Source organism: Podarcis erhardii (genome assembly GCF_964252035.2).
Source record: "Podarcis erhardii genome assembly, chromosome: 15".
In the NCBI taxonomy this organism is placed as follows: domain Eukaryota; kingdom Metazoa; phylum Chordata; class Lepidosauria; order Squamata; family Lacertidae; genus Podarcis; species Podarcis erhardii.
In genome coordinates this window covers 23,572,833-23,589,362 of record NC_138505.1, presented here as the reverse complement: position 1 = coordinate 23,589,362, position 16,530 = coordinate 23,572,833, and the positions used below count along the sequence as shown (strand labels likewise).

At 47.3% G+C, this 16,530-nt stretch overlaps 1 protein-coding gene across 2 annotated transcripts in view; it reads left to right on the top strand.

Moving 5' to 3' along the window:
• Positions 1-16,530, top strand: part of CABP7 (calcium binding protein 7) — a 61,700-nt gene that overhangs the window by 35,927 nt on the left and 9,243 nt on the right. For both annotated transcript variants that reach the window (XM_081842118.1, XM_081842119.1), the window contains exon 2: positions 11,982-12,125. In XM_081842118.1, coding sequence (XP_081698244.1) covers positions 11,982-12,125 — 144 coding nt within the window. The remainder of the gene's footprint in view (positions 1-11,981; positions 12,126-16,530) is intronic.

Below are 16,530 nucleotides of genomic sequence, written 5' to 3'. Positions count from 1 at the left end.
GGCCCACATCTGACATCATATATGACGGCACATGTAGGGAAGGCCATTTGGCCAAAATTGCTACAAAGGGCAAATGAGGAAGTCTGATGAGTGTTCTCCCACCCTTTGGATCCTTTGGCCCTCCAGCAGATGTGGGGATCTTTTGGCCCTCGGGATGCTTCTGAATTATGTGAAATCATAAGACGAGCCTACTGGATCAGGTCCATCAAGTCCAGCATCCTGTTATCAAAGTTGCCAGTTTCCAAAGGGAAACTCTGAAGCAGGATCTGGGCACAAGAACCCTCCTGTAGCTTCCAGCAACTGGTCCTCAGAAGCATTCCTGCCTCTGACCATAGAGGAAGAGCATAGCCATTCTGGCTGGCAGCCCTCCATAGCTCTCTTCTACACGAATTTGTCCAGTCCTCTTTTAAAGCCATCCAAGTCGCTGGCCATCAGTGCTTCCTGCAAGAGTGAGTTCCATAGCTTAACTGGCTATCATGCGTGCTTGCTGGGGCTGATGGGAGTTGTAGTCCACCCAGCAGCATCTGGAGGGCTTATGGTTCCCCGTCACCTGTTTTACAGGATCTTCTCAATCTCCTTGCAAACCCGCCCCCCGTACCCGCTTTTCAACTCTGCAGCCAAGTCTCCCTCCCCCCACCCCCTGCCCTGGGGGCTCCCAATCCTTGCAACCAGCGCCGCCCCGCCCCCCTTGTGCTCACCCACCCAGCCAAGTGAAATTAATTTCACTGTGCAGGTCCCATGAAACGCTTGCCTGTGTAAAACACTTGCCTAAATGCCGAACGGTATTATGTGCCTCCGGATTCGCTCCGTCTATTAATTTCACAACCCTAATTTACCAAACTACCAATCAAATATTCTTTGGCAATATTTGTACTTTATCACCCATGATGTTTAATTGGTCGTAGCTTCCCCTCTTTCCAGGACTTTTCGAGGTGGTTCTCTGTTTAATATTCAAACCAGGCAGTGAAATGAGACACATTAATCGAACCGTGTGGTTATGAAAACCTTCTTTTCCTTCTCCTCCTTCTCCTTCTCCTTTCTCTCTCTCTCTCCCCCCCTCTCTCGCCTTGGCTGGAAACGGAGGCTGTATCTCGCTTCCTGCAGAATGTGGGCAGGACCGCCCTACAACCTTGTTGGCTTCGGGAATAATGGCTTGGAAATGGATCCTTCTCTCTCTCTCTTTGGCTAATTTCCCTTTTGTCACAGACAAGATGCCAGCACACAGAGAACGACAGATGTTAAGCCTTTGTCATAGTTAGCTTGGGCTTGTCAAAGTCAGGACGGGGAACGGAGCCGAATGGAAGGAAGTTTTCCAAACTGCGCTATAAATATAGTCAAAACCACATCTTTAAAAGCAATTAGGCGAAAGGCATCTTTGCGGATTAATTGCATGGTTTTCGGTGGATTAACCGGTTGATTAAATCTGCATGCAAATAGGACAACGGCCCAGGAGAATGACGAAAAGGGCTCTTTCTTTGTTTTTAGATCCGAGGGGGAGAATCTCAGGCCAGGAGTCCGCATGCAGCCACAACCTCCCCCCCCCCCAGTCTCTCTATCTGCCCCTTGGGACTCCCCCCATGCCACACCCCTCACTGGTTCTCCTTCACGCCTCTGGTGGTTTTGCTTGGCTGCGATGTCCCCTTGAACTCTGATAAAGCCTCCGTATAGCTTGGGTGGAGGAAAGAGCAGGGTATGTGTGAGAGAGTGTAGGAACTACCCTACCATACAAAAGTTGCTCCGCCCACTTTTGCCTCTAGCCCTGCCCACCATCGGCACGTGGCGCTTAGATGGTCACCTGGAAGGGAATGAGGGCCCCTGACTGAGAAAATTCTCTCACTGCTGTTGTAGATTATATAGGTATGTGTCCCAGCAGGCAAGCCTCAGAAGAGGTATTCCTTCCTGGGTGTGAGGTGTTAAGGGTAATGGTTTAATTGACACAGAAATGAAGAATGGCTTAAGGTAGGGTTAGCACAAGTCCAGAATTTCCTGGGCATATCCAGAATACAGTGTCTGGGCAGAAATCAGTAAGAATGCCCGGGGAAATCCTGATTGTGTGGCAGCCCATGTCAGCAGTGTCATTTTAAAAAAAAATTTTTTTTTTTGCCAATTTTCCATAAAAATAGCCCAAAAGCTTAAAAAATAATAATATAGCCCCTCCCATCTTGGGACGTGGGTGGCGCTGTGGGTAAATCCTCAGCACCTAGGGCTTGCCGATCGCATGGTCGGTGGTTCGAATCCCCGCGGCGGGGTGAGCTCCCGCCTACGATCCCAGCTCCTGCCCACCTAGCAGTTTGAAAGCACCCCTAAAGTGCAAGTAGATAAATAGGTACCGCTTTCTAGCGGGAAGGTAAACGGCATTTCCGTGTGCTGCACTGGTGCCGGCTCGTCAGAGCAGCTTCGTCACGCTGGCCACGTGACCCAGAAGTGTCTCCGGACAGCGCTGGCCCCCGGCCTCTTAAGTGAGATGGGCGCACAACCCTAGAGTCGGACACGACTGGCCCGTACGGGCAGGGGTACCTTTACCTTATCTCCCATCTTATGCTGGTCTAAGGCCATAATAAAGATTTGTTGTTGTTTTTGTTGTTGGGTAGTTAAAAAAATGTCAACAACTTAGCCGCCAACCCCCCAAAAAAGAAAAGAAAAAGCTCAACAAATTTTCTGTCCGGATTTTCACTGTTTGAAATATGGCAACCGTAGCTAAAGGTATATCACAGAAGGTTTAACATGGGGTTCCACCATGAGGCTATATTGAAACCAAGGAGAGCACTTTGCACTCTTGGTAAGTTAATGATTAATTAACTGATGGTTCTCTCTGGTAGCTAACATTTGAGTGTTGTAACCTTAGATCATGTGAGAGGTATTGGGTTGCAAATCTCCATTTTGAAGGGAGTTGCCTTTGAGTCTTCCAAACGCAATGGCGTGAAGATGTAAAATGAAGCCCTCCTGAAGGGAGAGTAAACAGCCTGGTGGCTGGAATTGTTTGGCTGTTTTGGCTGTGGAGAGAGAGACCTTTGCTTTTAGTTCTCTTTGGATTACTTCATATTTTCTAAGATGCTAAGCCTGTGCTGGACAGCACAAGACAATATATGCATATTTTGGACATAACATTTGATGTATTCTGTTTCATTTTAATGAGTTCTGCCAGTAAAAGTTTAAATAATATTTTTATGGGTCTGGGAAAAGATTTATTCCAAAAGGAGTCCGTTCTTATGCTTCCAATTGCTTCAAACTGCAACAATATTAATATCTGCAACAAGAGATGCAAAGGAAAGTCTCATCTAAGATTTGTAGGTAGTTATATTAATGAACGCTATTCATCAGCCAAAAGGTTTTTCATCCAATAAGCCAGCCTTTGGCAATGTGGTGCCCACTGGGTGTTTTGGACTACAACTCCTATCAGCCCCGGAAAGCACAGCTTTGCTGATGGTCTGGCTAAGAATAAGGCAACTTCCTACATTCTTATGGAAATCAGCCCTTTATTCCGAATACTGAGGATTAGAACCTTACTTTATTTTAAGGGAAGGACCGAAGCTCAGGTACAGCTATCTCTCCACTTGCTTCAAACCACCCAAAAGTGTTTAGGCAGCTCTGTTATTTACTTATTAGTAAAATGAGGAGGGCAATAGCTCATTGGCAGAGCATCTGCCTTGCAAGCAGGAGGTCCCAGATTCAGTTCCTGACATCTCCAGGTTGGGCTACCTGAAACCCTGGACGGCAGCTGCCAGCCAGTGTCAGCAGCACTGAGCTAAGTGGACAAGGCAGCTTCCTGTGTTTTGCTGTTTCAATAGCTGGCCCCTTCCTTTTTTGCACAGAGTGCTCCAAAAAGGACAGAAGCAGTATTCATGAATTCTCCATTGCCCATTTCATCTCTTCCGAGCTAAAGGGGTTCACAAGGAGCCCTCAGCTGCCTAGAAAACATCCTCGCTGCAGCAGCTGCTGAACAACAGTCATAACTTACCAACCAAGAATTCATTTCCAAGAGCAGAGGAAATTGGGACACACACACACACACCCCACTGTGACACTTCGGTTTCAGGTTTAATGTTCCTATTTAGTTCAAATGCCCAATTTCTACACTGATTTATACTTCTTCCCCTTTCCATTTACCTTTGCTCTGTTCGAAACATTTAAAAAGGTCTTTCTTCAGCAATAGAAGTGGTGGAATAGCAGGAAGGGTGTTATGTAATTCAAGCCCTGGGACACAAGAGATTCACCTCCTTCCTTGACCCCCTTCATCACTTTAATGCAGAATTTCTTAAATGCTCTGTGAGCATCCCTTATTTGCATGTGAACCACTGAAATGAAATGGTGGTGAGTGGTGCACATTGAACTTGATAGGGTGGGAGGCAGGGAGCTGGACAGCAGGAGGCGCCACAGCCCACGACACACAAAGCCAACTAATTCTAGTTTTGCCCTCATCCTCCTCTCTGCTGCAACACTAAGACTAAGGAGGAGGGAGGTGACAGGCAGGGCCACCCCCGGACAAGTTGTAAGAAAGAAGGCTGGCAGGAGGAGGCTGACTGGGAGCAGACTAAAGTTGATGGGTCACTGCCTCTTTCACCCTAACAGACCAGCCACCGCTGTTGAAATGGACTTCCACTGAGCGATGATATTTTAAAATTTAACGTGAAATGTTAACTTGGAATATGGAATGTCCTAAGGCTACTTGAGGGACGCGGGTGGCGCTGTGGGTTAAACCACAGAACCTAGGACTTGCCGATCAGAAGGATGGCGGTTCGAATCCCCATGACGAGGTGAGCTCCCGTGCTCGGTCCCTGCTCCTGCCAACCTAGCAGTTCGAAAGCACGTCAAAGTGCAAGTAGATAAATAGGTACCACTCTGGTAGGAAGGTAAAAGGCGTTTCCGTGCTCTGCTCTGGTTCGCCAGAAGTGGCTTAGTCATGCTGGCCACATGACCCGGAAGCTGTACGCCGGCTCCCTCGGCCAATAAAGCGAGATGAGCACCGCAACCCCAGAGTCAGTCACGACTGGACCTAATGGTCAGGGGTCCCTTTACCTTTACTTTTTAAGGCTACTTGAGGGTTTTGCCAAGAGATCTTGTTGGCTACTAAGAGAACAAGATGCTGGATTTTATTATTATTATTTATACCCCACCCATCTGGCTTACCTGGACCATTGGCCTGATCCAGCAGGGCTTTTCTGATGCACTTAAGCAGACATATGTAGGATAGGTCAGTCGGTAGAACATGAGACTCATAATCGCAGGGTAATTGGTTTGGGCCCCACACTGGGCAAACGATTCCTGCATTGCAGAGGGTTTGACTTAGATGACCCTCATGATCCCTTCCAACTCTATGATTCTGTGAGTCTATGACTGCGGTGTTCGACATACAGGCACCTCTTGATTGTTTACGGAGACATCATGCAGGCCGTCACGCAAGCTGACAGCTATCAAGCACTGCCAAGCAGCTAATAGGATGGTATGTCCACTGTCAGATTCTATCAAGGACTTAACGCCTACCAACCCACAAATGGTCCAGTGTAAGATCTCATTACATAGAGCTATCAAATGCAGTCAAGTTCCGAGCACCACGGGATGTCAATTCGAGTCACCAAAGATCCTGTGAACACATCAGAAAAATAGTTAAGTGTTCTAAAAGAATAACCAGCATCAAAACTGGCTTGCAGCTGTCCAGGTTTGAAGAAGTTAACTCAAGGACCTTGCGGTGTAGGTTGGTTGGTGTTAAAAGGGGGGAGGGGACACCCCAGGAGCCAAGTACAATTTTTCTTATCGACATTTATGTTTATGGGAACAGTAATTGAGAGGAGTTATAGTGGATCTGTGTGCAGTGGGCATGCCATAGTGCTCTATTGCCCACGTGCCCAGGGTCTTAAGAAGCTGGCACAAGCTGCCATCACACAGGGAAAGATTCTTTAAATACAGCCCTTAAAGTATTTCAAGCAGCCTTGCCCACTCTACCGCCTGTTCCTTGTCTGTGTTTTATTTACTGGGGACTGAAAGAGTGTGTGTGTGTGTGTGTGGTTTCTGGGCATTGCTAGACAGGGAAAATTAAACTGCTGATACCCTAATGTCATACACACACACCCTATGGTGCGACTGCATTTGGAATACTGTACTTTTTCTGGTTGTCTCACTTCAAAAAAGATATTGTAGAGTGATGAAAGGTTCAAAAAAAGGGCAACCAAAATGATCGAGAGGGTGGAGAGACTCCCCTATGAGGAGAGATTGCAGCATTTGGGAGTTTAGAGAAAAGGAGAGTTAGAGGCGATATGATGGAAATGTATAAAATGATGCACAGCATGGCAGAAGTGGACAGAGAAATGTTTTCCTCTCTCTCTCATAACACCAGAGCTGGCAGACATCCAGTGAAGCCTGAATGTTGAAAGAGTCTGGACAGAGAAAATAAAGGGCTTCTTCACACAGAGTTAAACTATAGAGTTGTCGTCCCCTGTCCCCCCCAGGAAGCAGTGATGGCCACCAACTCGGATGGCTTTTTGAGAGAATTGGACAAATTCATAGAGGAGAGGGCTGTCAGTGGCTACTAGTCATAACGGTTGTGTTCTACCTCCACAGTCGGATACAGTTACTATGCTTCTAAAGACCAGTTGCTGGAAACAGCAGGAGGGGAGAGGGCTCTTGCGTTCGAATCCTGCTTACGGGCTTTCCACAGGCATCTGGTTGGCCACTGAGAGAACAGGACACTAGACCAGATGGGTCATTGGCCTGACCCAGAGAGGCTCTTCTTATGGGTATTTTTTTAGTTCAGAATATGGACACCTGTGTGTGTTCTGCATGCAGCCCAACCAAAGACTGTGGGGCTTGACAAATGCCTAACAATGCCATCTCCCTGATAGTCAGCTACAGTGGTACCTCGAGTTACAGACGCTTCAGGTTACAGACGCTTCAGGTTACAGACTCCGCTAACCCAGAAGGGTTAAGAACTTTGCCTCAGGATGAGAACAGAAATCGCAAAGCAGCGGCACGGCAGCAACAAGAGGCCCCATTAGCTAAAGTGGTACCTCAGGTTAAGAACAGTTTCAGGTTAAGAACGGAGACCTCCAGAACGAATTAAGTTCTTAACCTGAGGTACCACTGTATTTGTTTGAAGGAGCTGCCCCAGGTCCCTTCTCCCCTCCATTCTCCCCCCAGCTGTGGAATATATGCCCATGCTGCCCGGGGCAGGCGTGCTCCCAAGGGGGATGTGGTGCGGAGGGTGCCCTCCCAGGCACGGGATAGCCGCTCAGGTGCACAGAGCAGCAAGCATGCCCTGCAGCCGGGGGCAGAGCAAGCCTCCCATGGTGGACATTCAAAGCGCCACCCACCCACGACTCCCAAGCCTCCCCCAAGCTGTCAAAACAAAGGAGGAAGGGGGAAATGCTGCCGGCAAAGTGGCGCAGCTCCTCCCCTTACCCCAATGGCTTGGGGTAGGCTGGGGAGTCGCTGGCGGGAGGTGCGCCGAATGTCACCCCCCTCAGTGAGGGCACCTGGGATGATCCGCCCCCACCCACCCCTTCCTACGCCCCTGCCTTCTCCCACTGTATTGTCCCTCTGGTGCAGGATGTGGAAACAGCTTCCCCATTGGCAAAGGAAGCCCACCCCCCACATCCTTTGGAGCTACACACCTGACAAGTAAAACACCCAAGTTTACTATACGTTTTCGTGAAGGGTACACTGGTGCGCGAGGGACACGGGTGGGGCTGTGGGTTAAACCACAGAGCCTAGGACTTGCGGATCAGAAGGTTGGCGGTTCGAATTCCCGCGATGGGGTGAGCTCCTGTTGCTCGGTCCCTGCTCCTGCCAACCTAGCAGTTCGAAAGCACGTCAAAGTGCAAGTAGATAAATAGGCACCACTCTGACGGGAAGGTAAACAGCGTTTCCATGAGCTGCTTGGTTTGCCAGAAGCTGTACGCCGGCTCCCTCGGACAATAAAGCGAGATGAGCGCCGCAACCCCAGAGTCGGCCACGACTGGACCTAATGGTCAGGGGTCCCTTTACCTTTACCTTTACCTTTATACTGGTGCCCATGCAGAGTGCTGCTATTCTCAAGCAGGTTTCAGTCACCTGCAAGCAAATTCAGGCCACTCGGTCAAAGTGGATTCAGAGCTCTTGCGCAACAAACCCACTTCCCCAAAATATCAGGCCATTTTTTGTGACAAAGCAGCTGGGAAGTGGAGGATGAGAACGTAAGTGGTAACTCCAAACCTATGTAGTGGACAAGTGTCAATGTATTTGTCTTCTGGGATCAGGTTTTCCATGAAACTAATAAAATTGCTCAACAATATGTCAGGAAGACTCCAGAGCTTGCTCTGCTAAATTTATTTACAGATGGTAATATGGACTTGAGAGATAAACCACGATAGGATACTTATTAGAAGCTGCTCATATGACTATTGCACCTTTTTGGAAAGACCGTTAAGGTGCTAATTTAACAGCATGGTATGAAAGGTTTCAGCAGATAAAATCACATGTAAACTAAGAATAGCTAGAGGAAATAAACACAGAGATTGGTTTGCGAGAGACCAGTGGAATTTTATCGCTTATTGCTTATACAAATACTTCAGACAGCAAACAGAAAGTCCCTAGGGTGTCCTCCAGAATATGGATCTGTTAAATGTTTGTTTTCACTTTTTATTAATTTAAATACGCTATCTCTGCATTTATATGAACTTCTTTGTGGGTGTCTGTGCATAGAAGCTTCTTGGTGTTTTTCTTCTGATTTTGTTCAGCTTGTTACGGGGTAGATTTCATAACGTCCTTTCGTCTTTTGTTAAATTGTTGGTGCTTGTTATGTAACTTAAGAAAATAAATAAAAGACAGACACACGGAGACAGAAATTAGTTGTTTTCAACTGTTTTTAATATGGTGTAATATTGTATGTTAATATTAATGTTTGTGTCCATTGTTGTAACCCACCCTGGGACCTGAGGGTGATGGGTGGATTAATAATAATAATAATAATAATAATGCCCTGCTGGATCAGGCCAGCAGCCCATCTAGTCCAGCATTCTGTTCTTACAACAGCCAGCCAGATGCCTGTGCAAAACTCTCAAGTGAGACCAGAGCACAACAGCCCTCACCCCTCCTGTGACTTCCAGCAACTAATATTCAGAAGTATCCCTGCCTCTGACTGTAGAGCAGGAGTAGGCAACCTAAGTAATAATAATAATAATAATAATAATAATAATAATAATAATAATAATAATAATAATTTATTTGTACCCCAGCCATCTGGCTGGGTTTTCCTAGCCACTCTGGGCTGCTTCAAAAATATGTCACACATTAAAAACTTCCCTGAACAGGGCTGCTTTCAGGTGTATTCTAAATTTCAGGTAGTGGTTTGTCTCTTTGACATCTGATGAGAGGGCGTTCCACAGGGCGGGCACCACTACCGAGAACGCCCTCTGCCTGGTTCCCTGTAGATTTGCTTCTCGCAGTGAGGGAACCACCAGGAGGCCCTCGGCACTGGACATCAGCGTCCGGGCTGAACAATGGGGGTGGAGACACTCCTTCAGGTATACCAAGGCCATTTAGGGCTTTAAAGGTCAATACCAACACTTTGAATTGTGCCCGGAAACAAGTAGTCCATGGGGGTCATTTAACTGGCCCCTGAGCCGCCCCCAAACTGACCTGCCTGCTCACCGAGTACCCACATGCTGCACTAAACCAGCGCAGCATGGTGTGGGGAATCGCTTCCGCGGTGCCAGAAATCACATCTGCACATGCTCAGATGCCAAAAATCACATCTGCGCATGCTCAGACACTGGCAATTGCATCTGCGCAGATGCAGACACTGGAAATCATGGCCGTGCACGTTCATGCGCATGCACAATCTGGCCCACAGAGGGATCTCCGCTGGAGTGAACCGGCCCAGGTGAGGTGAACCTTGCCGACCCCTGCTGTAGAGGCATCATGATTATTGGCCACTGATAGCCTTAACCTTCATGAGCATGCAGCTTCAAGCAAATCAGAATACATGTTCAATAAATAGCAGATGTTGTCTAACTCCCCTCCAAACAAATCAGAACGAATGCTCAATAAACAAGTCATCTAGAAGCAACCTAAGTGTTCTGTCTGTTTGGAAGAGGGGGGATTCTGTGCCTCACTGGGTTTTCTCCTGTGAAACGTGTGTGTGTGTGTGTGTGTGTGTGTCTATGACAGTTTTTGATTTCCAAATGTGCCCTCTAGGCCACAAAGAGTTAGAAGCCCATAAATCCACACATAAATAATAAATTGCCACCTTGCCTGGATGGGGTTTCTTGTGTGTAATTAAATGGTAGCTTAAGCAAGGAGGGACTGGCTTTGTTTCTGACATCTAACCTGATCTCCTTGCCAATTTCCTGGAATGAATCTGAAAGCAAGGCGTTTTACTGCCCATAAATTTCAAGTGAGGTTTACGAGATGCTGAGGAAGACAAGAGAGGGATGGCTGTTACCCTTTCACCCTGTTCATCTCCCACCAGAGATATCTGGCTGGCTGGTGGCTGCTGGAAGCAGCACACAGGAGCACATGCAGTTCTAGTAAGGACACAAAACAAATGAAGATCATGCCACCCTTTGCATGGAACCAGGTTGTTGCTGTTGTTTAGTCGTTCAGTCGTGTCCGACTCTTCGTGACCCCATGGACCAGAGCACGCCAGGCACTCCTGTCTTCCACTGCCTCCTGCAGTTTGGTCAAACTCATGCTGGTAGCTTCAAGAACACTATCCAACCATCTCGTCCTCTGTCGTCCCCTTCTCCTTGTGCCCTCAATCTTTCCCAACATCAGGGTCTTTTCCAGGGAGTCTTCTCTTCTGATGAGGTGGCCAAAGTATTGGGGCCTCAGCTTCAGGATCTGTCCTTCGAGTGAGCACTCAGGGCTGATTTCCTTAAGAATGGATAGGTTTGATCTTCTTGCAGCCCATGGGACAGGTAGTTGTTCTAAAATGTTATAAGCATTCGAGATCCAACTTGCTTCCATCATGGGGGTTCAGAGCAAATAAAAATAAGGTTGAATAACACCATAGCCATTTAGGGGTTTTAGTTTAGAGAGGTGGCATCATAGACGTTTATAAAATTATGTGTAGCATGGAGAAAGTAGATAGAGAAAAGGTTTTATCCCTCTTTCATAACACTGGAACTCAGGGACATCCAGTGAAGCTGAAGATTGGAAGATTCCAGACCAAGACCTCTAAAAGGAGTTGTGTCAGGAACAGCCCTGTTTCCATGCCCTGGATTTTCTGAGAACAGAATGTTGAACTAGATGAGCCACTGGCCAGATTCAACAAGCTCCTCTTATATTCTTATATTCTCTGGTAGGGATGGGTGTGAGATTCAATTCCATTACAGTGGTACCTCGGGTTACATACACTTCAGGTTACAGACTCCGCTAACCCAGAATTAGTGCTTCAGGTTAAGAACTTTGCTTCAGGATGAGAACAGAATTCGTGCTCCGGCTGCACGGCAGCAGCAGAAGGCCCCATTAGCTAAAGTGGTGCTTCAGGTTAAGAACAGTTTCAGGTTAAGAACGGACCTTCAGAATGAATTAAGTACTTAACCCGAGGTACCACTGTAGTATCAAAAGGCAAACCACCTGATTCTCACTTTCTAAAACAGTACTAGACCTTTGAAAGTTGCACTTTGCCAAATGTTGAAATGTAGCATTGTGTTCAACCAAGTAATGTGTACAAAACTGCATATTCTGGGGTAAAGTGTGCATTAAAATGTATACATTTTAAAAAACAATAATAATACAAAAATGCATTCTGTTTTGCAAAACCGTGTACGCTAGGAAAAATTGCATACAAATATGCCTGTCAAGAGAAATTCGCACTAAAATTATGGTGAATTTTGATGTAGACTTGTTTCTGAAAAATTTGCAGCCTAATGTGGAAATGAGGAGAACTAAACTTAAAAATGGGGAGGGGGGGGAGAGAGAAACCAAAATTGACAAATATGCCTATCTGCAAGGCCTGGTCACAAACCCTAGTAGCCTAAATAACAACCTTTTCTCTCTCCTTACAGAGATCCGTGAGGCATTCAAAGTATTTGACCGGGACGGCAACGGTTTCATCTCCAAGCAGGAACTGGGCACAGCAATGAGGTCCCTTGGCTACATGCCCAATGAGGTGGAGCTGGAAGTCATCATCCAGAGACTAGACATGGATGGTAAGACTTTTTGGAGGGGGGGTGGGAAAAGTTTTGGATGCTCCCCTCCCCCTCTTGTTGCTCTTCTCTTTTGAATCAAACTCCGTTTCTTCTGTGTGCTCTCCTCCCTGACTAGCCTTCCCCCAGTCTGGTGTCCTCCAGATGTTGTGGACCAGCCAGCAAAGACTCCCACTCCTGGAGGAAGAAATGGCATTTGGGAGGAGTGATCTGTCCCTGAAGGCATAAAAGGCTTCAGTCAAGTCCCAGGCACTCTAGGAGCAAGTAGCTCACTTAGAGCTCTCCGTGGTGCTGAAACTACTGGCCAGCCTTGTGCTCATTTGTCAAATCCCTGTGCCTTCTCCCTGGTGCTATTAGGCATGGATGTGGGGAACAGAGAGGCGACATGTTTCGGGGAGGGTGCTCAGTCTTGATCCTTCTTATCCCACCTTCACCTCACACCTTTCCCCCTTCTGTTCCTAGCTTGCTCAGCCAGGCTGCCTTCCCTCCCGCACTGAACTTCATGAGCGTCCCCGGCTGATGTGCCTCTAATGTGACCATTGCCAGAGCTATTACAGATTTGATGTCCCCCAGCTAAAGGGAATATTTGTCTTTCAGAAAAGAGTCTCATCCCAGAGTTGTAAAAAAAGGTTGACAGCTCCATAAAATTCAAGCTGCGAATTTGCCAGCGCTCAGAATTGCTCTTATCTCTGGGCTGCTTTCCATGGAAGGGATTGATATTAAAGGTGGCAAAACTGACCCTACTTGGCTGGCTCCAGAGAGTAAGACAACTGGACTCGGGTCCCTGGCCCACAGATTCAGGAAGGGCCCATTCATAGGGGCAAGGGGCACCCATGGAGTAGCTGAATTCTATCCCTTCTTTTGCTTGTCTACCTTATGTGATGGCCCCCATTAGCTACTGTTTTAGAAGGCTGCAAAAGAGGCACAATTTTCCCTCTTGCACCACCTGAAGCTGCTGGGAGTTGTAGTGCAAAATAACTAGAGCGCTCCAGCTTGGGGAAGACTGCTTAATTAGGGGAAAGGCCATAGCTGAATGGTAGAGTTTCTTTTTTACATGCACAAGATCTCAGGTTCAATCCCTGGCATCTTCAGGTAGGGCCAGGCATATCCTCAGTCTGAAACCCTGGAGAGTTGCCACTAGTCAGTGTAGACAATACTGACCTAGATGGACTAATGGTGTGACTCAGTTTAAGGCAGCTTGCTGCATTCCTAATTGTAGCTCTGTGGTAGAACATCTAGTTTACATGCAGAAGGTCCCAGGTTCAATCCCCAGCAGTTCAAGGTAGTGCTGGGAAAGTCTTTTGGCTGACAACCTGGGGAGCCACTGGTGGTCAGTGTAGATAATTCTGAGCTGGATAGACAAGTGATCTGACTCAGTATAAGTTAGCTTCCTTTGGCACAGCACATGCATTGCGTGCAAGTGGTCTCCCATTCGATCCCTAACATCTCAGGGTAGGGCAAGGAAACTGCTGTCAGTCAGCACAGATGATACTGGAGCACATGGACCAGTGGTCCAACTCAATGTAAGGCAGCTTCCTATATTACTAACTTTAGCTCAGTCAGTAGAGCATCTGCCTTGCATGCCAAAGGTTCTGGATTCAATTCCTGGCATTTCCAGGTGAAGCTGGGAGAGAGCAGTGCCTGAAATCTTGGAAGGATGCTTCCAGTCAGTGTGGATGATATTGAGCCACATGGACCAAGGTCTAACTCAGCATAATACAGCTTTCTATCTCCAACTTTTAGTAGCAGTCAATTATAGGTGCATGCAAAGGAAAGCCATGGTGGCAAAGTGGATTTGAGGAGCAGGTGTCTGCACAGGGGTATTATCCAGCTCAGTAGTGATGCCTTGGCTGGCAACTCCTGTGTGCCAAGGGGGCTTGCCCAGGAAATTGGTTCTCTCTCACACACACACTGGCTGCCAGTTTGGCCCAGCAGCTGGGGAATGACAAGTATCTTTCTGAGCAGCCCAGTGGTGACTACAGGTAATCCATAGTTTCTGGATAACCAAGCCCACCTTGGCTCTGCACTGGCAAAAAGCACTTCAGCTTGAATAGGGACATTATTTTCAAATATGTTTGGGGGAAATAGTCTGAGACCTCAGAAAGCCACTGCCAGTGGGAATAGGCAGTGGTGGACTAAGTGAACAAGTAAGCTGACGTGGTCTAAAGGAGTTTCAAAAATCACCCCCAATGTCTGAATTGCCTAAGTTCACAGCCTGAAAACAGCTTTAGTTGGAAGGCCGTTGCTCAGCAGCAGAGTATCTGCTTTGCATATGCAGAAGGTCTCACAGGTTCAATCCTTCAATACAGTCATACCTTATGTTATGTCCGCTTCATGCTACGTTCTTTCAGGATACGTCCCGTGGTGACCTGGAAGTACCGGAAAGGGTTACTTCCGGGTTTCGCCCCTCTCGCTTGCGCAGAAACACAAAATGATGTCACGCACATGCACAGAAGCAGCAAATCGCAACCCGCGTGTGCACAGACACGCCACAGCGGCTTGCATTCTTTTCATGGTAAATGGGCCTCCAAAACGGATCCTGTTCGCAACCAGAGGTACCATTTGTACACACCTTTTGGTGCCAGGCAAAAACATTCCTCTTTAACCAGGCCTTTGGCTGATTGACGTCCAATGCCCTTTTAAAATGTGTTGAGGGCAGGGGTTATAGGGTTGTTCTTGTTTTTATTTTGTGTTTTGTGTTTTTATTTTGTGATTTTATGTTGTCAGCTGCCCCAAGACTGGTGAGCATAGGGCAGAATACATATTAAACAAACAAACTATCCATGACATCTCCAGGTAGGACTGTGAAAGACTCCTCCTGCCTGAAACCCTGGAGAACCACTCTGTCAGGGACTGGACTGAACAGGAAGAATAGAAATTGAGCCCTCGGTCTGATCGGCTCCTCTCAGAAGAGGAGGAGGAGGAGTGGGAAATTTCGACCCCCATGTCTCCAGCAGTTTCAGGAGGAGAGGGAGGCATGGATGATGCACAGCAGAATGAGGAAATGTCTAGTTACGAGATAGTGGAGGAGGAGGGAGAAGTTAGAGAGCAGACAGCAGAGATCTCCCTGGAGAGTATGGGAAACCCTCCTAGTCCAAGGGCTCACTGGTCCCTCCATGTTCAAGAACAGAGAATGCAGAGGGATGTGACTCCTGTGACTTCCCGTAGGTTTCCAGGATGTTGTGGGAGACAGAAGAGGAGGGACTCAGAGTAGCCAACGTCTCCTATGCATGGAGATGTAGATCCTTTGTCTTGCAACCAGATGACTGAATCAAAAGCCGTAAAATACGAACAGTTTGTTCTTCTTGCCTATGAGGCTACCGGGGGAGAAGAGGATACTGTCAGGAGCTTGTCCTACTCTCGAGTAGGACCCTGCCAGAGACACATGCCCGACTGGCATGTTCCCTCCCTCCTGGTCAATCGTTCGGGAGCTTCAAAAGCTTTCTTCTGCCCAAACATCACCGCGATCGATGCCAACAGACATCGGCACACTTTGGGATCCGCAGAGTCTTCACAGCTTGTGTAACAGACCTCAGCAACTCGGCATTTTGGCTAAACTACCTTACTTACATATAAACACACATGGAGCACTGCAACCTGGCTCCCTCTCACTCTAGCATCAGACAGCAAAGAGAAAAAGAACAAAGGATAATAGTCCCACTTCATGGAACACAGCAACACAAACATCCTGTCTCCATCACTTTCCACTCTGTGGAGTCAAAACATACAACGTCATGTGATAGACAAAAATCCCATGACTGCAATAATGGAGCAGGAATTCTAACAGATACTCCACACTTGAAACACTGCCAGTCAATGTAGACAATGAACCAACCAATCGATGAACCAATAGTCTAACTCAATACAGTGAAGGGACGTAGCATCTCCTTTGCATGCCAAAATTCCTAGGTTCAATCCTTGGCATCTCTAAGTATGGCTGTTCTCCACTAAAGATGAGATGGGTCCTAGGGCAAGGGTGCTATTTCAGTGGTAGAACATCTGCTTTTCATGCAGAAGGTCCTAGTTTCAATCTGTGACATCTCCAGGAAGTTCTGGGAAAGACTCCATCCTGAACCCTGGAAAGCAGCTGCCAGTCAGTGTAGACAATACTGAGCTGGACAGACCAATACTCTGACTCAGTATAAGGCAGCTTCCAGTGTTCCTGCACTGATCAGCTGGAGAATAATATACCTTCATTTTCTGCTGCTGCCTCTGGGCTGCCTTTGTTGCAGTGACAGATTAACAGAGCTGTCCGTGTAATGGAGATAATTAACTCTGGCATTCCCCAATAATTATCCAGAGGCCATGCCAGCTCATCTGATCTACTCACCAGATCACCAGGGTAGATAGAAGATCCCCAGAGGGATGGTGTTTTCAGCCCAACTCTATTTCCTAGGTTATTGACTTC